The 23,577-nt window shown below is 43.4% G+C and overlaps 1 protein-coding gene across 3 annotated transcripts in view; it reads left to right on the plus strand.

The window, feature by feature from the left end:
- NCOA1 (nuclear receptor coactivator 1) overlaps nucleotides 1-23,577 on the plus strand; it is a 75,816-nt gene that overhangs the window by 16,228 nt on the left and 36,011 nt on the right. For all 3 annotated transcript variants that reach the window (XM_088053820.1, XM_088053822.1, XM_088053821.1), the window contains 8 exons: nucleotides 429-595; nucleotides 6,012-6,109; nucleotides 8,003-8,180; nucleotides 11,668-11,847; nucleotides 14,240-14,335; nucleotides 15,112-15,252; nucleotides 18,029-18,176; nucleotides 19,611-20,589. In XM_088053820.1, the coding sequence (XP_087909946.1) occupies nucleotides 429-595; nucleotides 6,012-6,109; nucleotides 8,003-8,180; nucleotides 11,668-11,847; nucleotides 14,240-14,335; nucleotides 15,112-15,252; nucleotides 18,029-18,176; nucleotides 19,611-20,589 (1,987 nt within the window). The remainder of the gene's footprint in view (nucleotides 1-428; nucleotides 596-6,011; nucleotides 6,110-8,002; nucleotides 8,181-11,667; nucleotides 11,848-14,239; nucleotides 14,336-15,111; nucleotides 15,253-18,028; nucleotides 18,177-19,610; nucleotides 20,590-23,577) is intronic.

Consider the following 23,577-nt stretch of genomic DNA (forward strand, 5'->3'; position numbering starts at 1 on the left):
GAAAACTGGGAAAAATCCCAGAAAGCTGGGGGAAAGTCCTGGAAAAGTGGGAATGTTGGTGTTTTTGGCAGCGCGGAGAAATGGTGATGCAAGCAGGAGCAGCGCGACCTGGCGGGGAAATAGCGGCAAAAAACAGGGAGAAATGGGAAAAAATGGGGGAAAAGCGGGAAAAACCTGGGAGAAATCCCAGAAAATTGGGGAAAATCCAGGAAAACTGGGAAAAAATCCTGGAAAAGTGGGAATATTGTTTTTGGCAGCGCGGATAGAAGCGGCAGCGGGAGCGGGAGCAGCGCTACCTGTTGGGGAAATAGCGGGGAAAATCCCAGAAAAATGGGGAAAAAAGCGGGGGAAAAGCGGGAAAAACTGGGAAAAATCCTGGAAAACTGGGAAAAATCCCGGAAAAACGGGAATGTTGTTGTTTTTGGCAGCGCGGAGAAGCGCCGGCGGGAGCAGGAGCAGCGGTACCTGGCGGAGCTGGCGGAGCTGCTGTCGGCGAACCTCGGCGACATCGACTCGCTCAGCGTCAAACCCGACCAGTGCCAGATCCTGAAAAAAACCGTGGATCAGATCCAGCAGATGAAACGGCTGGAGCAGGGTGGGAAAACAACGGGAAAAGTGGGAAAAAAATGGGGAAAAATGGGGGAAAAACAACGGGAAAAAATGGGAAAACAATGGGGAAAAATGGGAAAAGAACGGGGAAAAATGGGGGAAAAACAACGGGAAAAATGGAAATAAGCAACAGGGAAAAATGGGAAAAAAATGGGAAAAATGGGGGAAGAACAACGGGAAAAAATGGGGGAAAAACGGGAAAAAACGGGGAAAAACAATGGGAAAAACCGGGGAAAAACAACAGGAAAAAATGGGAAAAAAATGGGAAAAAATGGGGGAAAAACAACAGGAAAAAATGGGAAAACAACAGAAAAAAATGGGAAAAAAATGGGAAAAATGGGGGAAAAACAATGGGAAAAAATGGGAAAAAAATGGGAAAAAATGGGGGAAAAACAGCGGGAAAAAATGGGAAAACAATGGGAAAAAATGCTGAAAAAATGGGAAAAAATGGGGGAAAAACAACGGGAAAAAATGGGAAAACAACGGGAAAAAATGGGAAAACAATGGGGAAAAAATGGGGGAAAAACAACGGGAAAAAATGGAAATAAGCAACAGGGAAAAATGGGAAAAAAATGGGAAAAATGGGGGAAAAACAATGGGAAAAAATGGGAAAAAAATGGGAAAAAATGGGGGAAAAACAGCGGGAAAAAATGGGAAAACAATGGGAAAAAATGCTGAAAAAATGGGAAAAAATGGGGGAAAAACAATGGGAAAAAATGGGGGAAAAACGGGAAAAAACGGGGAAAAACGGGGAAAAACAACGGGGGAAAAATGGGAAAACAACGGAGAAAAATGGGGAAAAAACAGGGAGAAAAACGGGAAAAAAACAGAAAAAAACAGGAGAAAAACTGAAAAAAAAACCCAGGAAAAAAACTGGGAAAAAAATGGGAAAAAACTGGGGAAAACTGGGAAAAAACCGGGAAAAGCCGGGAAAAAATGGGAAAAAAACCAGGGAAAAACTGGAAAAAAGGGGAAAAAAACAGAAAAAAAAAGGAAAAATTGAGGAAAAACCTGAAAAAAATGGGAAAAAATTGGGAAAAGCCAGAAAAAAAACAGGAAAAAACTGGGGAAAACCATGAAAAACCGGAAAAAAAGGGAAAAAACTGGGAAAAAAACAGAAAAAAACAGTGAGAAAATGGGAAAAAACTGTGAAAAACTGGGAAAAAACCAGAAAAAACTGGGAAAAACTGGAAAAAATGGGGGAAAAAAGAGGATAAAAAAGGGAAAAAAAAAACGGGAAAAAATGTGAAAAAAACAGGAAAAAGGGGAAAAAAATAAGGAAAAAAGTGGGAAAAAAAACAGGGAAAAAATGGGAAAAAACTGGGAAAAAGGGGAAAAAAATAAGGAAAAAAGTGGGAAAAAAATAAGGAAAAAAGTGGAAAAAAAAAACAGGGAAAAAACCAGAAAAAACCAGAAAAAAATGGGAAAAAATGGGAAAAACAGGAAAACACAGAAAAAAATCAGGAAAAAAATCAGGAAAAATACAGGAAAAAGTGGGAAAAATGGGAAAAAAGGGGAAAAAAATGGGGAAAAAAATGGGAAAAATCTGGAAAAAAAAAAAAAGGGAAAAACCGGGAAAAACCAGAAAAAAAAAGGGAAAAAAATGGGAAAAAAAAAGGGGAAAAAAATGGGAAAAACCAGGAAAAAAACATGAAAAATCAAGAAAAAAACAGGAAAAAAGGAAAAAAAAAACGGGAAAAAACCCGGTAAAATCTGGAAAAAAACAGGAAAAAAAAGTGAAAAAATGGGAAAAAACCTGGGAAAAACTGGAAAAAAACGGAAAAATCTGGGAAAAATCGGGGAAAAAAAAATGGGAAAAAATTGGGAAAAAAAGGGAAAAAACCTGAAAAAAAATGGGAAAAAATTGGGAAAAAAAAGGGAAAAAAACCTGAAAAAAATGGGAAAAATTGGGAAAAAAAGGGAAAAACCTGAAAAAAATGGGAAAAAAAGGGAAAAAACGGGGAAAAAAATGAGGAAAAAATTGGGAAAAAAAGGGAAAAACCTGAGAAAAATGGGAAAAATTGGGAAAAAAAAGGCAAAAACCTGAAAAAAAATGGGAAAAATTGGGAAAAAAAGGGAAAAACCTGAAAAAAATAGGAAAAATTGGGAAAAAAAGGGAAAAAAAAAAAAAAAAAAGCTGAAAAAAATGGGAAAAATTGGGAAAAAAAAAGGGAAAAAAAAAACCTGAAAAAAATGGGAAAAATTGGGAAAAAAATGGGAAAAACCTGAAAAAAATGGGAAAAATTGGGAAAAAAAAAAGGCGAAAAGCTGAAAAAAAAAAATGGGAAAAATTGGGAAAAAAAAAAAGGGAAAAAACCTGAAAAAAATGGGAAAAAATTGGGAAAAAAAAAAAGGCAAAAACCTGAAAAAAATGGGAAAAACTGGGAAAAAAAAGGCAAAAAACCTGAAAAAAATGGGAAAAATTGTGGAAAAAAAAAGGCAAAAACCTGAAAAAAAGGGAAAAATTGGGAAAAAAAGGCAAAAAGCTGAAAAAAATGAAAAAAATGGGAAAAATTGGGAAAAAAAAGGAAAAACCTGAAAAAAATGGGAAAAATTGTGGAAAAAAAGGGAAAAGCCTGAAAAAAATGGGAAAAATTGGGAAAAAAAAAAGGCAAAAACCTGAAAAAAAATGGGAAAAAAATTGGGAAAAAAAAAAGGGAAAAACCTGAGAAAAATGGGAAAAAATTGGGAAAAAAAAGGGAAAAACCTGAAAAAAATGGGAAAAAATGGGAAAAAAAGGGAAAAAACCTGAAAAGAATGGGAAAAAATGGGAAAAAAAGGTAAAAACCTGAAAAAAATGGGAAAAAAAAAAAAGGGAAAAAAAAAGGGAAAAACCTGAAAAAAATGGGAAAAATTGGGAAAAAAAAAGGGAAAAAAAAACCTGAGAAAAATGGGAAAAATTGGGAAAAAAAAAAAAAAAAAATGAAAAACCTGAAAAAAATGGGAAAAAGGGAAAAAAAAGGGAAAAAACCTGAAAAGAAAGGGAAAAATTGGGAAAAAAAGGGAAAAACCTGAAAAAAAATGGGAAAAATTGGGAAAAAAAGGGAAAAACCTGAAAAAAATGGGAAAAATTGGGAAAAAAGGCAAAAACCTGAAAAAAATGGGAAAAATTTGGAAAAAAAAAGGGAAAAACCTGAAAAAAATGGGAAAAATTGGGAAAAAAAAAAAGGGAAAAACCTGAAAAAAATGGGAAAAAATTGGGAAAAAAAAAGGGAAAAAAAAAAAAACCTGAAAAAAATGGGAAAAATTGGAAAAAAAAAAAAAAAAAAAAGGGAAAAAAAAATGGGAAAAAACCTGAAAAAAAAATGGGAAAAAATTGGGAAAAAAAGGGAAAAAAAACCTGAAAAAAAAAAAATGGGAAAAATTGGGAAAAAAAAAGGGAAAAACCTGAAAAAAAATGGGAAAAAAGATAAAAAAAGGGAAAAAAAAACCTGAAAAAAATGGGAAAAATTGTGGAAAAAAAAGGTAAAAACCTGAAAAAAAAATGGGAAAAATCGGGAAAAAAAAGGGAAAAAACTGAAAAGAATGGGAAAAAATCGGGAAAAAAAGGGAAAAAAACTGAAAAGAACGGGAAAAATTGGGAAAAAAAGGTAAAAACCTGAAAAAAATGGGAAAAATTGGGAAAAAAAAGGTAAAAAGCCTGAAAAAAATGGGAAAAATTGGGAAAAAAAAAAGGTAAAAAAAAAAAACCTGAAAAAAAAAAATGGGAAAAAAAAAATTGTGGAAAAAAAAGGGAAAAACCTGAAAAAAATGGGAAAAATTGGGAAAAAAAGGGAAAAACCTGAAAAAAATGGGAAAAAATTGGGAAAAAAAAGGGAAAAACCTGAAAAAAATGTGAAAAATTGTGGAAAAAAAGGGAAAAACCTGAAAAAAATGGGAAAAATTGGGAAAAAAAGGGAAAAACCTGAAAAAAATAGGATAAATTGTGGAAAAAAAGACAAAAACCTGAAAAAAAAGGGAAAAACTGTGAAAAAAAAAAAGGGAAAAACCTGAAAAAAATGGGAAAAAATTGTGGAAAAAAAGGGAAAAAACCTGAAAAAAATGGGAAAAATTGGGAAAAAAAGGGAAAAACCTGAAAAAAGGGAAAAATTGGGAAAAATTGGGAAAAACCTGAAAAAAATGGGAAAAAAATTGGGAAAAAAAGGGAAAAACCTGAAAAAAATGGGAAAAATTGGGAAAAAAAAGGGAAAAAACCTGAAAAAAATGGGAAAAATTGGGATAAAAAGGGAAAAAAAAACCTGAGAAAAATGGGAAAAATTGGGAAAAAAAGGTAAAAAGCTGAAAAAAAAAAATGGGGAAAAATTGGGAAAAAAAGGCAAAAAGCTGAAAAAAATGGGAAAAAAAAATTGGGGAAAAAAAAGGGAAAAACCTGAAAAAAATGGGAAAAATTGGGAAAAAAGGGAAAAACCTGAAAAAAATGGGAAAAATTGGGAAAAAAAAGGGAAAAACCTGAAAAAAATGGGAAAAAAAGGGAAAAAAAGGGAAAAACCTGAAAAAAATGGGAAAAAATTGGGAAAAAAAAAGGGAAAAACCTGAAAAAAATGGGAAAAATTGGGAAAAAAAAGGGAAAAACCTGAAAAAAATGGGAAAAAATTGGGAAAAAAAAAAGGAAAAAACCTGAAAAAAATGGGAAAAATTGGGGAAAAAAAAAAGGGAAAAAGCTGAAAAAAATGGGAAAAATTGGGAAAAAAAAAGGGAAAAACCTGAAAAAAAATGGGAAAAAATGGGAAAAAAAGGCAAAAAGCTGAAAAAAATGGGAAAAATTGGGAAAAAAAGGGAAAAACCTGAAAAAAATGGGAAAAATTGGGAAAAAAAAAAAGGCAAAAACCTGAAAAAAAAGGGAAAAATTGGGAAAAAAAAGGCAAAAACCTGAAAAAAATGGGAAAAAACTGGGAAAAAAAGGGAAAAACCTGAAAAAAATGGGGAAAAATCGGGAAAAAAAAAGGGAAAAAACCTGAAAAGAATGGGAAAAAAATTGTGGAAAAAAAAGGGAAAAAACCTGAAAAGAATGGAAAAATTGGGAAAAAAAAGGAAAAAAGAATGAAAAAAATGGGAAAAAATTGGGAAAAAAAAGGGAAAAACCTGAAAAAATGGGAAAAATTGGGAAAAAAAAAGGTAAAAAACCTGAAAAAAATGGGAAAAATTGGGAAAAAAAGGGGAAAAATTGGGAAAAAAAAAAAAAAAAAGGGAAAAAAAAAACCTGAAAAAAATGGCAAAAACCGGGAAAAGATGGGTAAAACCTGAAAAAAATGGGAAAAATACGGGAAAAGCTGGGAAAAAAAAACGGGAAAAAAAAAAGGGGGAAACCGGGAAAAAGCCAGGAATTTCCCGCCAAAACCCCATCCCGTTTTTCCCCCCGCGTTCCGACGTTGACGATTCCCGTTTTTCCGGCGTTTTTCCAGAGAAATCCACGGATGACGACGTCCAGAAATCCGACGTCTCCTCCAGCAGCCAGGGCGGCGTCATCGAGAAGGAATCCCTGGGGCCGCTCCTGCTCGAGGTGGGGAAAATCCGGGAATTCCGGCTCGGGAAAAGCGGGAATGCGAGAAATTCCAGGTTTTTTTTTTTTTTTTTTCCCGGGAATTTTGAGTTTTCCGGGTTTTTCCCGGGATTCGGGGCCGGATTTGGTGATTCCGTCCCGGAGTTTTCAACGGTTCCGGCGTGGAAAGGCGAAATTCCCGGTTTTCCTGCTTTTCCCGCTTTTCCCTTGGAATTTTTTCCCAATTTTTTGGGATAAAACCTTGGAATTTTTGGGGATAAAACCTTGGAGTTTTTTCCCGATTTTTTGGGATAAAACCTTGGAATTCTCTCCCTTTTTTTGGGACAAATCCTTGGAATTTTTTCCCAGTTTTTTTGGAATAAAACCTTGGAATTTCTTGAGATAAAACCTTGGAATTCTTTCCTGTTTTTTGGAATAAAACCTTGGAATTTTTGGGGATAAAACCTTGGAATTCTTTCCTGTTTTTTGGGATAAAACCTTGGAATTTTTTGGGATAAAACCTTGGAATTTTTGGGATAAGACCTTGGAATTTTCCCCCCATTTTTCAGGATAAAACCTTCAAATTTTTTGGGATAAAGCCTTGGAATTTTTTCCTGCTTATTTGGCAAAAACCTTGGAATTTTTTCCTGTTTTTTGGGGTAAAACCTTGGAATTTTGAGGGATAAAACCTTGCAATTTTTTCCCATTTTTTTGGAACAAAACCTTGGAATTTCCCCATTTTTCCCCATAAAACTTGGGAATTCCTTCCCATTTTTTGGGGATAAAACCTTGGAATTTTTCTTTGGTTTTTTTTTGGCAAAAACCTTGGAATTTTTCCCTGGTTTTCCCCATAAAACCTTGGAATTTTTTCCCAATTCTTGGGGATAAAACCTTGGATTTTTTTCCCGTTTTTTGGGATGAAACCATGGAATTTTTGGGGATAAAATCTTGGAATTTCTGAGGCTTAAAGCCTTGGAATTTTTCTCATTTTTTGAGATAGAACCATGGAATTTTTCCCTGTTTTTCCCCATAAAACCTTGGAATTTTTCTTGTTTTTTGGGATAAAACCTTGGAATTTTTTGGGCTAAGACCTTGGAATTTTTTCCCAATTTTTTTGGGATAAAACCTTGGAATTCTTCCCATTTTTTGGGATGAAACCTTGGAATTTCTGGGGATAACACCTTGGAATTCTTCCCTGTTTTTCCCCATAAAACCTTGGAATTTTCTAGGTTAAAACCTTGGAATTTTTGGGGTTAAAATCTTGGAATTTTTTCCCATTTCTTGGGATAAAACCTTGGAATTTTTGGGGATAAAACCTTGGAACTTTTTCCTGTTTCTTGGGATAAAACCTTGGAATTTTTTGGGACAAAACTTTGGATTTCTCTCCCATTTTTTAGGCTAAAACCTTGGAATCTTTGGGGCTAAAACCTTGGAATTCTTTCCCGCTTTTTGGGATGAAACCTTGGAATTCGTTGGGATAAAATCTTGGAATTTTTGGGGATAACACCTTGGAATTTTTTCCCAACTTTTGGAATAAAACCTTGGAATTCTTTAGAATAAGACCTTGAAATTCTTCCCCATTTTCCCCCATAAAACTTTGGAATTTTTTCCCGACTTTCGGGATAAAAGCTTGGAATTTTTTGGGTTAAAACCTTGGAATTTTTTCCCAATTTCTGGGGGTAAAACCTTGGAATTTTTGGGGATAAAAGCTTGGAATTATTTCCTGTTTTTTGGGATAAAACCTTGGAATTATTTCCCATTTCTTGGGATAAAACCTTGGAATTTTTTGGGACATAACCTTGGATTTCTCTCCCATTTTTTAAGCTAAAACCTTGGAATTTTTGGGGCTAAAACCATGGAATTTTTTCCCGTTTCTTGGGATGAAACCTTGGAATTCTTTCCCGTTTTTCCCAGGCCCTGGACGGATTTTTCTTCGTGGTGAACCGGGAGGGCCGGATCGTGTTTGTGTCGGAGAACGTGTCGGGATATTTGGGATACGCGCAGGAGGAGCTGATGAACTCCAGCGTTTACAGCGTCCTGCACGTGGGAGACCACGCCGAGTTCGTCCGAAACCTCCTCCCCAAATCCCTGGGTACGGCGGGAAGGCCGGAATGCGGGAAAACCCGGGAATGGGGCCGGGAATGCGGGAATGGGGATGTGGGAATGGGGTTGGGAATGGGGGAATGGGAATGGGGCTGGGAATGAGGTTGGGAATGGAGCCGGGAATGGAGCTGGGAATGGAGTTGGGAATGAAGGAATGGAGCCAGGAATGGAGCCGGGAATGGAGCCGGGAATGGAGCCGGGAATGAAGGAATGGAGTCGGGAATGGAGCCAGGAATGGAGCCGGGAATGAAGGAATGGAGCCAGGAATGGAGCCGGGAATGGAGCCAGGAATGGAGCCGGGAATGGAGCCGGGAATGGAGCCGGGAAGGAGCCAGGAATGGAGCCGGGAATGGAGCCGGGAATGGAGCTGGGAATGGAGCTGGGAATGGAGTTGGGAATAGGGATCTGGGAATGGCGATCTCGGAAATCTGGGAATGGGGATCTGGGAGTGTGGGAAAAGCCAGGAATGGCGCTGGGAATGGGGATCCGGGAAAAGCCGGGAATGGGGATCTGGGAAAAGCCGGGAATGGGGATCTGGGAAAATCCAGGAATGGGGATCCGGGAAAAGCCGGGAATGGGGATCTGGGAAAAGCCGGGAATGGGGATCCGGGAAAAGCCGGGAATGGGGATCCGGGAAAAGCCGGGAATGGGGATCTGGGAAAAGCCGGGAATGGGGATCCGGGAAAAGCCGGGAATGGGGATCCGGGAAAAGCCGGGAATGATGCTGGGAATGGGTGGGGCTCGGGATCGGGGTTTGTGAATTTTTTATTGCTCCTTCCTTAATTTTGATTTGGGCATTTCCATGGAATTTCATGGAATTGGATTTTCCCGGATTTTGTTTTCCTTTTTTGGTTTTTGTTTTTGTTTATTTATTGGGGTTTTTTTCTTTCCTTGGTTTTATTTTTAATTTTTTTATCTTAAGTTTTATTTTTAATTTTAGTTTTATTTCAGATCTTACATTTTTAATTTAATTTTTTAATTTATGTTTACTTTTATTTCTATTTCTATTTCTATTTCTATTTCTATTTCTATTTTTTTTTTAATTTTTATTTTTAACTTTATTTCTATTTTTAATTTTATTTTTAATCTTAATTTTAATTCTAATTTTATTGTAATTTTTAATTTTATTTTTATTTCTGATTTTATTTTCAATTTTATTTTTATTCTTAATTTTCCTTCAAATCTTATCTTTATTTTCAATTTAATTTTGTTCTTATTTTTATTTTTGTTCTTTGTTTTATTTTTATTTTTAATTTTATTTTGATTTCCATTTTAAATTTTATATTTTTTATTTTATTTTTTTAGATTTTATTTTTATTTTAAGTCTATTTTAAATGATTTTTTTATTGTTACTGTTATTTTTAATTTTATTTCTATTTTATTTCTGTTTTTAATCTTAATTTTGCTTTTATTTCAAACCACTTTTTTTTATTTCTGAATTTATTTTAAAATTTATTTGAATTCTTGATTTTAAATTTTATTTTCAATGTTATTTTAAACTATTTTAAAATTCATTTCAAATTTAATTTAATCTTATTTTTAACTTTACTTTTAATTTTAATTTTTTTAAAATTATGTTTAATCCTATTTTTGATTTTACTTTTAATTTTAATTTTAAAATTTATTCTAATTTTAATTTTATCCCAATTTTATATTTTATTTTCATTTTGATTTGAATTTTTAAATATTTATTTATTTTATCAATTCCTAATTCTTTCAAAATTTCCCCGATTTTCCATGAACGAATTCCCAGGAATTCCTTCCCAATCCTTTCTTTTTTATTTGGGATTCATTTCCTTGGATTATTTTGATGATGGAAAGGAAAAAACGCCCCAAAATCCAGGGAAAATCCAGGGAAAACAGAGAATCCCTGGGAATTCCGGGTGGATTCTGCTCCTGAAATCCCAAAGATTTTTTGGGAATTCCACCTGGATTGCCCTTCTGAAATCCTGAATATTTGTGGGAATTCTACCTGGATTTTTGGGAATTCTGAGTGGATTCTGCTCCAGGAATCCCAGAGATTTTTGAGGATCCCAGCTGGATTATCCCTAAACCCCAGCGATCTTCGGGAATTCGCTTGGATTTCTCTTAAATCCCAGGATTCTTTGGGAATTCCAGGGAATTCCAGTTAGATTGTTCTTAAATCCAAGAGATCTTTGGGAATTCCTTGGATTTCCTTTAATCCCAACAATCTTCGGGAATTCTGGGCAGATTATCCCAAAATCCCAACAATTATTGGGAATTCTGGTTGAAGTATCCCTAAATTGCAAGAATCTTTAGGAATTTCTGTTGGTTTTCCCATAAATCTTTGGGAATTCTGGGCAGATTATCCTTAAACCCCAGAAATCCCCAAAAATCTTTGGGAATTCTGTTGGATTATCCCAAAATGCCAAAGATTTCTGGGAATTCCGGGCAGATTATCCTTAAATCCCAGAAATCTTTGGGAATTCCACTTGGATTTCCCTTAAATCTTTGGGAATTCCGGGCAGATTATCCCAAAATCCCACAGATCTTTGGGAATTCCGGTTGGATTTCTCTTAAATCCCAGGAATTTTGGGAATTCAGTTTGGATTATCCCAAAACCCCAATAATCTTCGTGAATTCTGGGCAGATTATTCCTAAATCCCGGATATCTTTGGGAATTCCACTTGGATTTCCCTTAAATCTTTGGGAATTCCGGTTGGATTATCCCAAAATCCCCGAAAGTCTTTGGGAATTCTGGTTGGGTTATCCCAAAACCCCAAGGATCTTTGGGATTTCAGTTGGATTTAAGAATTAAGAGAGTTGGATTTCTCTTAAATCCCAGAAATCTTTGGGAATTCACTTGGATTTCTCTTAAATCTTTGGGAATTCCGGTTGGATTATCCCAAAACCCCAATAATCTTTGGGAATTCCAGTTGGATTATCCCTAAATCCCAGGAATCTTTGGGAATTCTGAGCAGATTATCCCAAAACCCCAGCAATCTTCAGGATTTCACTGGAATTATTCCAAAACCCCACCAATCTTTGGGAATTCCAGTTGGATTATCCCAAAATCCCCGAAAATCTTTGGGAATTCTGGTTGGATTTCTCTTAAATCCCAGGAATTTTGGGAATTCCGGGTAGATTACCCCAAAATCCCAACAATCCTTGGGAATTCCAGTTGGATTATCCCTTAAATCTGTGGGAATTCTGGGAAGATTATCCTTAAACCCCGGAAATCCCCAAAAATCTTTGGGAATTCAGTGGGATTATCCCAAAACCCCAAAGATCTTTGGGATTTCGGTTGGATTAAAGAGTTAAGAGAGTTGGATTTCTCTTAAATCCCAGGAATCTTTGGGATTTCACTTGGATTATCCCAAAACCCCACCAATCTTTGGGAATCTCGGCCATCTCCAAAATTCCCCAACCCCTCCTTCCAACCCCCCCTGGATTCCCGCTCCCCTCGGGATGAGAATTCCCGGGAATTCCGTGCTGATTCCCGTTGCCGTTCCCAGTGAACGGCGTTCCGTGGCCGCAGGAGTCTCCGCGCCGCAGCAGCCGCAGTTTCCAGTGCCGGATGTTGCTGCGGCCGCCGGAGGAGCCGGGAGCCGACGGCGCCGAAATGCGACCGCGCTACGAGGTCATGCAGTGCTTCACCGGCTGCCAGCCACGGAGACTGCAGGAGGAGGGGGAAGGTGGGAATAAACCACGGGAATGTGGGAATAAACCACGGGAAAATCTGGGAATGATCCCGGGAATAAACCACGGGAATGTGGGAATAAACCACGGGAAAATCTGGGAATGATCCCGGGAATAAACCACGGGAATGTGGGAATAAACCACGGGAAAATCTGGGAATGATCCCGGGAATAAACCACGGGAATGTGGGAATAAACCACGGGAAAATCTGGGAATGATCTCAGGAATAAACCACGGGAAGGTGGGAATGATCCCATGGGAATGTGGGAATAACCTATGGGAAAATCTGGGAATGATCCCGGGAATAAACCATGGGAATGTGGGAATAAACCATGGGAAAATCTGGGAATTATCCCATGGGAATGTGGGAATGTGGGATGGGATGCGGTGCTTCACCGGCTGCCAGCCACGGAGACTGCAGGAGGAGGGGGAAGGTGGGAATAATCCACGGGAATGTGGGAATAAACCATGGGAAAATCTGGGAATGATCCTGGGAATAACCCACGGGAATTATCCCATGGGAATGTGGGAATGATCCCAGGAATAACCCGTGGGAATGTGGGAATTATCCCAGGAATAACCCACGGGAATTATCCCATGGGAATATGGGAATGTGGGATGGGATGCGGTGCTTCACCAGCTGCCAGCCACGGAGGCTCCAGGAGGAGGGGGAAGGTGGGAATAAACCACGGGAATGTGGGAATAAACCATGGGAAAATCTTGGAATGATCCCAGGAATAAACCACAGGAATGTGGGAATAAACCACGGGAAAATCTGGGAATGATCCCGGGAATAAACCACGGGAATGTGGGAATAAACCATGGGAAAATCTTGGAATGATCCCGGGAATAAACCACAGGAATGTGGGAATAAACCACGGGAAAATCTGGGAATGATCCCGGGAATAAACCACGGGAAGGTGGGAATGATCCCATGGGAATGTGGGAATAACCTATGGGAAAATCTGGGAATGATCCCGGGAATAAACCACGGGAATGTGGGAATAAACCACGGGAAAATCTGGGAATGATCCCGGGAATAAACCACGGGAATGTGGGAATAAACCACGGGAAGGTGGGAATGATCCCGGGAATAAACCACGGGAATGTGGGAATAACCTATGGGAAAATCTGGGAATGATCCTGGGAATAAACCACGGGAATGTGGGAATAACCTATGGGAAAATCTGGGAATGATCCTGGGAATAAACCACGGGAATGCGGGAATAAACCATGGGAAAATCTGGGAATGATCCCGGGAATAACCCACGGGAATTATCCTGGGAATGTGGGATGGAATGCGGTGCTTCACCGGCTGCCAGCTGCGGAGACTGCAGGAGGAGGGGGAAGGTGGGAATTTGGGATTGGGATGGGATTGGGATTGGGATTTGGATTGAGATGGGATTGGATTGGGATTGGGATTTGGATTGAGATGGGATTGGATTGGGATTGCGATGGGAATTTGGGATTGGAATGGGTTTGGAATGGGAATGGATGAGGTTGGGATTGGGATTGGGACTGGGATTGGGGTTGGGATTGGGGTTGGAACGGGGATTGAGGTTGGGATTGGGATGAGGTTGAGATTGGAATGGGGTGGAGGATTGTAATTGGGATTGGGATGGGAATTTGGGATGGGATGATTTGGATTGGATTTGGGAATTGGGATTGGATGGGAATTTGGGATTTGAATTTGGAGGATGGGATGGGAATGGATGAGGTTGGGATTGGGATTAGGATGAGACTGAGACTGGGATTGGGATGACAGTGCAGGAATGGGACTGGGATTGGGATTGGAACTGGGACTGGGACTGGGATTGGGACTGGGATTGGGATTGGAACTGGGATTGGAACTGGGATTGGGACTGGGATTGGGGCTGGGATTGGGACTGGGATTGGGATTGGGACTGGGATTGGGATTGGGACTGGGATTGGAACTGGGACTGGGATTAGAATTGGGATTGGGACTGGGATTGGGACTGGGACTGGGACTGGGATTGGGTCTGGGATTGGGATTCAGGCGGGGCCGGATCCGTTGTCGCTCTCCCTCTCTGAGCCCCTTTCCCTGCCCCATCCAGCTTTTCCCACCGCGTTCCCGGGATGAATCCCACCATTCCCACAGGAGATCCTGCCCGGAAGGGACAGATTCCACCTATCCCGTTATCCCGACATCCCGGAAATCCCCACAATCAACTCCCCCACCCCCCCCCGAGCCTTTCCCAGGGAATTTTAGGGAATTAAATCCCATTCCCTCAGCAGGGAGGGAGGAAATTCCTCCAGGAAAACGCTCCCAGGGCAGGGAATCAAACCCCGGAGCGAGATTGGGATTCAAAGCTGGAATTCCCGGAAGGTTTCCGGCATTCCCGACGTTTTTCCCGGTGTTTTTCCCAGATTTCCAGTCGTGTCTGATCTGCATCGCCCGGAGGCTGCCGCGCCCGGCCCCCCAAGCCCCGGTCGAGTCCTTCGTCACCAAACAGGACACCACGGGTAAATTCCCGGGAATTCTGCCCCAAATCCCGGGATTTTGGGGGGTCCGGAGGTTGGGGATTTGTGGGAAGGACGGGTGGGAATTGTGGAATTCCGGGATGGTTTGGGGTGGGATTCATGGAGCTGGAATCGCATCCAGCCCCGCGGTGCCGGGGGGATCCCGGCGTTCCTTGGGTGTTCCCAGGGATTCTTTGGGAATTTCTTCCCAAGATCCCGGCCAGAGCTCCCCTTTTCCCATGGAATTCTCTCCATTCCCAGCCTGGGGTTGGATCCAGCCCCATCCCAAGGGAAGGAATTTCGGGAATTCCCTGGGAATTGGGGACTCCAGGAAGGGTCTCCCTTCCCAGAATTCCATAAAAATCCCTTGGGATGAATCCTGAGCCTCCTGGATCCCAGAATCCCAGAATTCCTTGGGATGGGATCCGTGGATTTCGAATCCCATCTCATTCCCAACCCCATCCAGCTTTTCCTTGGACGCTCCCAGGGATTCTTCGGGAATTCCTCCCAAAATCCCTCCCCCTTTTTCCAGGGAGTTCCCAGCCTGGGAATCCATCCCAACCCCAACTCTGGGCAGGAATTTCAGGAATTCCCTGGAAATTTGGAATTCCATGAAGAATCTCCCTTCCCAGAATTCCATAAAACCCCTTCGGGATCGATCCTGACCACCCTCAACCCCAAAATCCTTCGGACCAGCACCTCCCCCTCGCTTTCCCGCCCACCATTCCCAACTTCCCGAATTTCCCAAATCCCTTTTTTCCCGGGGCTCGTTTTCCCAGGAAAAATCATCTCCATCGACACCAGCTCCCTGCGCGCCGCCGGCCGGACGGGCTGGGAGGATCTGGTCCGGAAATGCATCTACGCCTTCTTCCAGCCCCAGGGCCGCGAGCCCTCCTACGCCAAGCAGCTCTTCCAGGAAGGTAATCCGGGAACGGGAATTCCTCGGGAATTTTCCAGGATTTTTCCGAGATTTTTTTTCTGGGATTTTAAAGGGGTTTTTTTTAGCGCGGATTCGGCGCTGGAGCGACGGCGCGGTGATTTTAGCGGGGTTTTTTTTTGGGGGGGGGGGTTTTCTGGAGGTTTTCCTGGGATTTTCTTGGGTTTTTCCAGTTTTTTCCAGGTTTTTCTTGGGAATTTTGTGTTTTTCCATTCAGCGATGACCCTGGCACCACCTCGAGCTCCTCGTCCCCTGCTCGTCCAGCGCCGGCTCGGTGCCGACTCCCCTTTGTCCCATTGTGATTTTTGGGATGAATTTCCCTTGAAATGGGGATTTTGGGATTTTCTCAGGATTTTCTCGGGATTTTTCCAGGATTTTTCCATGTTTTTCCCAGAATTTTCCCAGGATTTAGGTGTTTTCCCCTCAGTGATGACCCCGACACCACCTCAAGCCCCTCGTCCCCTTCCCGCCCTGCGCCGGCTCCGTGCTGACTCCCCTTCGTCCCATTGCGATTTTTGGGATGAATTTCCCTTGAAATGGGGATTTGGGGATTGGATTGGGATTTTCTCAGGATTTTTCCATGTTTTTCCCAGGATTTAGGTGTTTTTCCCCTCAGTGATGACTCGGGGCGTGGCCTTCAGCCCCTTGTGAGTTTCCTGCCGAGCTCCGGCTCCGTGCCGACTCCCCCCTTGTCCTACTGTGATTTTTGGGATCCGAGTGGGATTTTCTTGGGATTTTCTCAGGACATTCCCAGTTTTTTCCCAGATTTTCCCTGGAATTCTGTGTGTTTTCCCCTCAGTGATGACCTTGGGCTCAGCTTTGAGCCCCTCGTACCCTTCCCCCCCAGCGCTGGCTCGGTGCCGACTCCCCTTTGTCCCATTGTGATTTTTGGGATTAATTTCCCTTGAAGTGGGGATTTTGGGATTTTCTCAGGATTTTCTCGGGATTTTTCCAGGATTTTTCCATGTTTTTCTCAGAATTTTCCCAGGATTTAGGTGTTTTCCCCTCAGTGATGACCCCGACACCACCTCAAGCCCCTCATCCCCTTCCCGCCCAGCACCGGCTCCGTGTTGAGGATTTTTAGCATTTTCTTGGGGTTTTCCCAGGATTTCTTCAGGATTTTCTCAAAATTTTCCCAGCTGTTCCCATATTTTTCCCTGTTTTCCCTGGAATTCTGTGTGTTTCCCCTCAGTGATGACGCGGGGCGCGGCCTTCAGCCCCTCGTCCCCTTCCCGCCCTGCGCCGGCTCCGTGCCGACTCCCCTTTGTCCCATTGTGATTTTTGGGATTAATTTCCCTTGAAGTGGGGATTTTGGGATTTTCTCAGGATTTTCTCGGGATTTTTCCAGGATTTTTCCATGTTTTTCTCAGAATTTTCCCAGGATTTAGGTGTTTTCCCCTCAGTGATGACCCCGGCACCACCTCAAGCCCCTCATCCCCTTCCCGCCCTGCGCCGGCTCCGTGCTGACTCCCCTTCGTCCCATTGCGATTTTTGGGATGAATTTCCCTTGAAATGGGGATTTGGGGATTGGATTGGGATTTTCTCAGGATTTTCTCGGGATTTTTCCAGGATTTTTCCATGTTTTTCTCAGAATTTTCCCAGGATTTAGGTGTTTTCCCCTCAGTGATGACCCCGACACCACCTCAAGCCCCTCGTCCCCTTCCCGCCCAGCACCGGCTCCGTGCTGAGGATTTTTAGCATTTTTTTTTGATTTTCCCAGGATTTCTTCAGGATTTTCTCAAAATTTTCCCAGCTGTTCCCATATTTTTCCCTGTTTTCCCTGGAATTCTGTGTGTTTCCCCTCAGTGATGACGCGGGGCGCGGCCTTCAGCCCCTCGTCCCCTTCCCGCCCTGCGCCGGCTCCGTGCTGACTCCCCTTTGTCCCATTGTGATTTTTGGGATGAATTTCCCTTGAAATGGGGATTTGGGGATTTTCTCAGGATTTTCTCGGGATTTTTCCATGTTTTTCTCAGAATTTTCCCAGGATTTAGGTGTTTTCCCCTCAGTGATGACCCCGACACCACCTCAAGCCCCTCGTCCCCTTCCCGCCCAGCACCGGCTCCGTGCTGAGGATTTTTAGCATTTTCTTGGGGTTTTCCCAGGATTTCTTCAGGATTTTCTCAAAATTTTCCCAGCTGTTCCCATATTTTTCCCTGTTTTCCCTGGAATTCTGTGTGTTTCCCCTCAGTGATGACGCGGGGCGCGGCCTTCAGCCCCTCGTCCCCTTCCCGCCCTGCGCCGGCTCGGTGCCAAATGTCCCAGTTCTCTATCAGGATTTATAACATTTTCTTGGGATTTTCTTGGAATTTTCTTGGAATTTTCTCAGGATTTTCTCGGGATTTTCCCAGTTTTTTCCCTGTTTTCCCTGGAATTCTGTGTGTTTTGCCCTCAGTGATGACTCGGGGCGCGGCCTTCAGCCCCTCGTCGCTTTCCTGCTGAGCGTCGGCTCCGTGTTGAAGACTTTTAGCATTTTTTTTTAATTTCTGGGGATTTTTTTCAGGATTTTCTTGGGATTTTCTCAGGATTTTTCCTGGATTTCCCTGGAATTCTCCTGGAATTCTGTGTTTTTCCCCTCAGTGATGACGCGGGGCGCGGCCTTCAGCCCCTCATCCCCTTCCCACCCAGCGCCGGCTCCGTGCCGACTCCCCTTTGTCCCACTGTGATTTTTGGGATTCTTTTCAGGATTCTCTCGGGATTTTCTTGGGATATTCCCAGGATTTCCTGGAATTCTCTTGGAATTCCGTGTGTTTTCCCCTCAGTGATGACGCGGGGCGCGGCCTTCAGCCCCTCGTACCGCTTCACGCTGAGCGACGGCTCGGTGCTGAGCGCCCACACCAAGTGCAAGCTCTGCTACCCCTCGAGCCCGGAGCTGCAGCCCTTCATCATGGGCATCCACGTCATTGACAGGTGCGCCATTCCCAAAGAATTCCCGGAATTCCCGGAATTCCAGCCCGGAATTCCCACCCCTGGGCAGCCGGGAGGGAACGCGGAGCCGGCGGTTTGGGGGTTTGGGGGGTTTTTGTTGGCGGAGTTCTGGGGTTTCCTGGGGATTTGGAGTTGGATTGGGATTGGGATTGGGATTGGGATTGGGATGGGATTGGATTGGGATTGGATTGGGATTGGGATGGGATTGAGATGGGATTGGGATGGGATTGGGATTGGATCAGGAATGGGTTTGGGATTGGGATTGGGATGGGATTGGATTGGGATGGGATTGGATTGGGATGGGATTGGATTGGGATTGGATTGGGATGGGATGGGATTGGGATGGGATTGGGATTGGGATGGGATTGGATTGGGATGGGATTGGATTGGGATGGGATTGGATTGGGATTGGATTGGGATGGGATTGGATTGGGATGGGATGGGATTGGGATGGGATTGGGATGGGATTGGATTGGGATGGGATTGGATTGGGATGGGATTGGATTGGGATGGGATTGGATTGGGATCAGGGATGGGATGGGATTGGGATGGGATTGGGATGGGATTGGATTAGATTGGATTGGGATTGAGATGGGATTGGGATTGGATTGAGATTGGATTGGGATGGGATTGGGATTGGATTGGGATGGGATTGGGATGGGATTGGGATTGGGATTGGATCAGGAATGGGTTTGGGATTGGGATTGGGATGGGATCGGGATTGGGATGGGATTGGATTGGGATGGGATTGGGATTGGGATTGGATTGGAATGGGAATGTGAATGGGATTGGGATGGGATTGGGGTTGGGATGGGATTGGGACTGGGGTTGGGGTTGGATTGGGATTGGGATCAGGATGCGAATGAGATTGGGATCTGAATTGGGATTGGATTGAGATTAGGATAGGATTGGGTTTGGGATTCAGATTAGGATGGGATTAGGATTAGGATTGGACTGGGATTGGGATTGGGATTGGGACTGGGATTGGGATTGGATCAGGATTGGGATTGGGATGGGATTGGGATTGGGATGGGATTGGGATTGGCATCAGGAATGGGATTTGGATTGGGATTGGGATTGGATCAGGATTGGGATTGGGAATGGGATTGGGATGGGGATTGGCATCAGGATTGTGCTTCCAGGCCCTCTCATCCCATATTTTCCAGCCCTGTGTTTTTTTCCTGGTTTTTTGCTCCCGGAATTCCGGTGGGTTGGGAGGAAGGCTTGGAACAGTGGGAATTCCAAGCAGGGAATTTCCAGAATTCCTGCTGCAATCTGAGCCAAGTTTGGGAATTCCAGACTCTGGGAAAAGCTTGGAGCAGCCGGAATTCCAAGCAGGGAATTTTCAGGATCCTCCCCACCGCTGAGAGCCTCCAGATCCCGGGCAAACGCCGCTTTTCCCACGTTTTTCCGCAGGGATCACGGAATTCTGTCTCCGCCGGAGGCTCCCGGCCTGGCCCTGCCGCGCCTGAATCCCAGCGTTCCTTCCCTCCCTCCATCCAACGGCTCCGCTCCTCATCCCGCCAATCCCGGCTCCGGGAGTTTCGGGAACGCTCCGGGATCCGCCTTAAGCCAAAGCCCCGGGAATTCCCACCCTTTATCCCGCGGCGGCTCCCCCATGAACAGCCCCGGAATTCCGGCGTCGCAATTCCTGTCCCCCCGGCACCGCGGCAGCCCCGGAGCCGCTCCCAGGTCCCGCGGGTCCGCCGGGAATCCTTTCCCGCCTCCTTCCTCCTCCTCCTCCTCGTCCGGCGGCAATTCCCGGCCTTTTCCCAACTCCACGCTTCCCGATCCATCGGCGTTCCCGCGGCAACCCAGCTCCCAAAACTCTCCGGGACGTTTGGGCGGGAAGAACGAATCCAAGGACGGCGATCCCGACAAAACGGCCGACGCCGGAATTCCGGGAATTCTCCCGGGATCGGACGGGAACGATGCCAAGTGTCCTCCCCAAGCCACCAGCCAGCGGCTGGTGCAGCTCCTGGCCAGCACGGCCGAGCAGCAGCTGCGGCACCGCGGCGATCCCGAAATTCCCAAGGATTCTTTGGGATCGGGAGCGGGGAATTGCGGCGGTTCCTCGTCGTCGTGTCCGTCGTCGCACAGCTCGCTGACGGAGCGCCACAAAATCCTGCACCGGCTGCTCCAGGAGGGAAATCCCACGGATCCTGCGGCGGGGAGTAACGAGGAGAAGAAGGAGAACAACGGGAACGCGGCGCCGGAGAAAAAGGAATCCAAGGATCATCAGCTGCTCCGGTACCTCCTGGATAAGGACGAGAAGGAGTCGGGAGCCGGGATCAGCCTGGACGACGTCAAGGTCAAGATGGAAAAGGGGGAAAATTCCGAGGCCGTTCCCAAAATTCCCGTGGGAGAAGAGGGAAAGGCGGAGCCGCAGGGGCAGGTGGGGAATCCGTGGGGGTTTATGTGGGAATTGCGGGGGGATTTGATTGGGAATTGGGGGGGGATTTATTTGGGAATTCTGGGAATTGTGGGGATTTTATTGGGAATTCTGGGGGGATTTTATTTGGGAATTGTGGGGGGATTTGTTTGGGATTTGTGGGGGGATTTGATTGGGAATTGGGGGAATTGTGGGGGGATTTATTTGGGAATTGTGGGGGGATTTATTTGGGAATTCTGGGGGGATTTATTTGGGAATTGTGGGGGGATTTGATTGGGAATTGGGGGAATTGTGGGGGGATTTATTTGGGAATTGTGGGGGGATTTATTTGGGAATTCTGGGGGGATTTATTTGGGAATTGTGGGGGGATTTTATTTGGGAATTGTGGGAATTGTGGGGGGATTTATTTGGGAATTGTGGGGGGATTTATTTGGGAATTCTGGGAATTGTGGGGGGATTTATTTGGGAATTCCGGGAATCCATGGGGGGATTTATTTGGGAATTCTGGGGAATCCATGGAGGGATTTTATTTGGGAATTCTGGGAATTGTGAGGGGATTTATTTGGGAATTCTGGGGAAACGATGGGGATTTTTTTGGGGGAATTCTTGGAATCCATGGGGGGATTTTTTTGGGGGGAATTGTGGGAATTGTGAGGGGATTTATTTGGGAATTGTGGGAATTGTGGGGGGATTTATTTGGGAATTGTGGGAATTGTGGGGAGATTTTATTTGGGAATTGTGGGAATTGTGGGGGGATTTATCTAGGAATTCTGGGGAATCCATGGGGGGGGATTTTATTGGGAATTGTGGGGGGATTTATTTGGGAATTGTGGGGAATCCATGGGGGGATTTATTTGGGAATTCTGGAAATTCTGGGGCGATTTTATTTGGGAATTCTAGGAATTGTGGGGGGATTTATTTGGGAATTCCGGGAATCCATGGGGGGATTTATTTGGGAATTCTGGGAATTGTGGGGGGATTTATTTGGGAATTGTGGGGAATCCATGGGAGGATTTTATTGGGAATTGTGGGAATTGAGGGGATTTTATTTGGGAATTCTGGGAATTGTGGGGGGATTTATTTGGGAATTCTGGGGAAACCATGGGGGGGGATTTTATTGGGAATTGTGGGGGGATTTATTTGGGAATTCTGGGAATTGTGGGGAGATTTATTTGGGAATTCTGGGGAAACCATGGGAGGATTTTATTGGGAATTCTGGGAATTCTGGGGGAATTTTATTGGGAATTGTGGGAATTGAGGGGATTTTATTTGGGAATTCTGGGAATTGTGGGGGGATTGATTTGGGAATCCATGGGGATTTTTTTTTTTTTTGGGAATTCTGGGAATTGGGAATCCGTGGCGGTTTTTTTGGGAATTGTGGGGAATCCGTGAGGGGATTTTATTGGGAATTCTGGGAATTGAGGGTTGGGTGTTGGGGAGATCCGGTGGAAATTTGGGGATTTATCCCGGTTTTTTATGGGATTTATTCCCAAAATCCCGGCCTGAGCTCGGTTTTCCTGGGAATTCTGGGAATTCCCTCCATTCCCAGCCTGGGGTTGGATCCAGCCCCATCCCAAGGGAAGGGATTTTGGGAATTCCCTGGGAATTGGGGACTCCAGGAAGGGTCTCCCTATCCCAGAATTCCATAAAAATCCCTCGGGATGGATCCTGAGCCTCCTGGATCCCGGAATCCCGGAATGGCTTCAGTAATTCCCAAATAATTCCAGAATAATTCCCAAAAAATTCCTGAATAATTCCCAAATAATTCCCGAATAATTCCAGAATAAATTCCCAAATAATTCCAGAATAATTCCAGAAATATTCAAAAATAATTCCCGAATAATTCCTGAATAATTCCCAAATAATTCCTGAATAATTCCTGAATAATTCCCGAATAATTCCCAAATAATTCCAGAATAATTCCCAAATAATTCCAGAATAATTCCCAAATAATTCCAGAATAATTCCCAAATAATTCCAGAATAATTCCCAAATAATTCCTGAATAATTCCCGAATAATTCCTGAATAATTCCCAAATAATTCCAGAATAATTTCAGATCCAGTCCCAGGCTGGGAATGGAGGGAATTCCCTGGGAAAACGGGGAGGGATTTGGGATTTGGGAAGGAATTCCTGGGGTATCCCAAAAAAAAAACCCCAAATCCCAGAAAATCCCTGGATTTCCTTTCCCAAATTCCATAAAAATCCCTGGGGATGGATCCTGAGCCTCCTGGATCCCGGAATTCTGGAAAGGGAATGGATTTGGGAATGGGAAATCGGGAAAGGGGAAAAGGAAAAAAAGGAAAAAATAAAAAGGGAAAAGGAAAAAAAATTAAAAATGACATTTTTTCCTTAATTTGAACTTGGGAATTTCGGGAATTCCGGGAATTCTGGGAATTCTGGAGCTCCTCTGCGAGCTCAGCCAAATCCCAGATTTTTCCTGGTTGATTCCAGGATTTTTCCCAGACAAATCCCAGATTTCTCCTTCCTGAATTCAGGATTTTCCCTGGCCAATTCCAGGATTTTTCTTGCCTCATTCCAGGATTTTTTGTGGCCAAATCCCAGATTTTTCCTGTCTGATTCCCAGATTTTTTTCTGACCAAATCCCGGATTTTTCCTTTCTGAATCCTGGATTTTTCCTGGCTGAATCCTGGAATTTTTTAGGCTGAATCCCAGATTTTTCCTGGCTCATTCCCAGATTTTTTCTGGCCAATTCCGGGATTTTTCTTGGCTGAATCCCGGATTTTTCGTGTTTTTCTCGGTTGATTCCAGGATTTTTCCTGCTCATTCCCGGATTTTTCCTTCTTTTCCGTAGTTCAAACTTGGGATTTCTGGGAATCCTGGGAATTGTGGAGCTCCTCTGGGAGCTCTGCCTCATTCCAGGATTTTTCCTGTCTGATTCCAGGAATTTTCCTGGTTTTTTTCTGGTTGATTCCAAGATTTTTCCTGGTTGAATCCCAGATTTTTTTCCTGCCTCATTCCAGGATTTTTC

This window comes from Pseudopodoces humilis, chromosome 3 (assembly GCF_049639895.1).
Source record: "Pseudopodoces humilis isolate 2021_Gansu_Grassland_sample_001 chromosome 3, ASM4963989v1, whole genome shotgun sequence".
NCBI lineage: Eukaryota > Metazoa > Chordata > Aves > Passeriformes > Paridae > Pseudopodoces > Pseudopodoces humilis.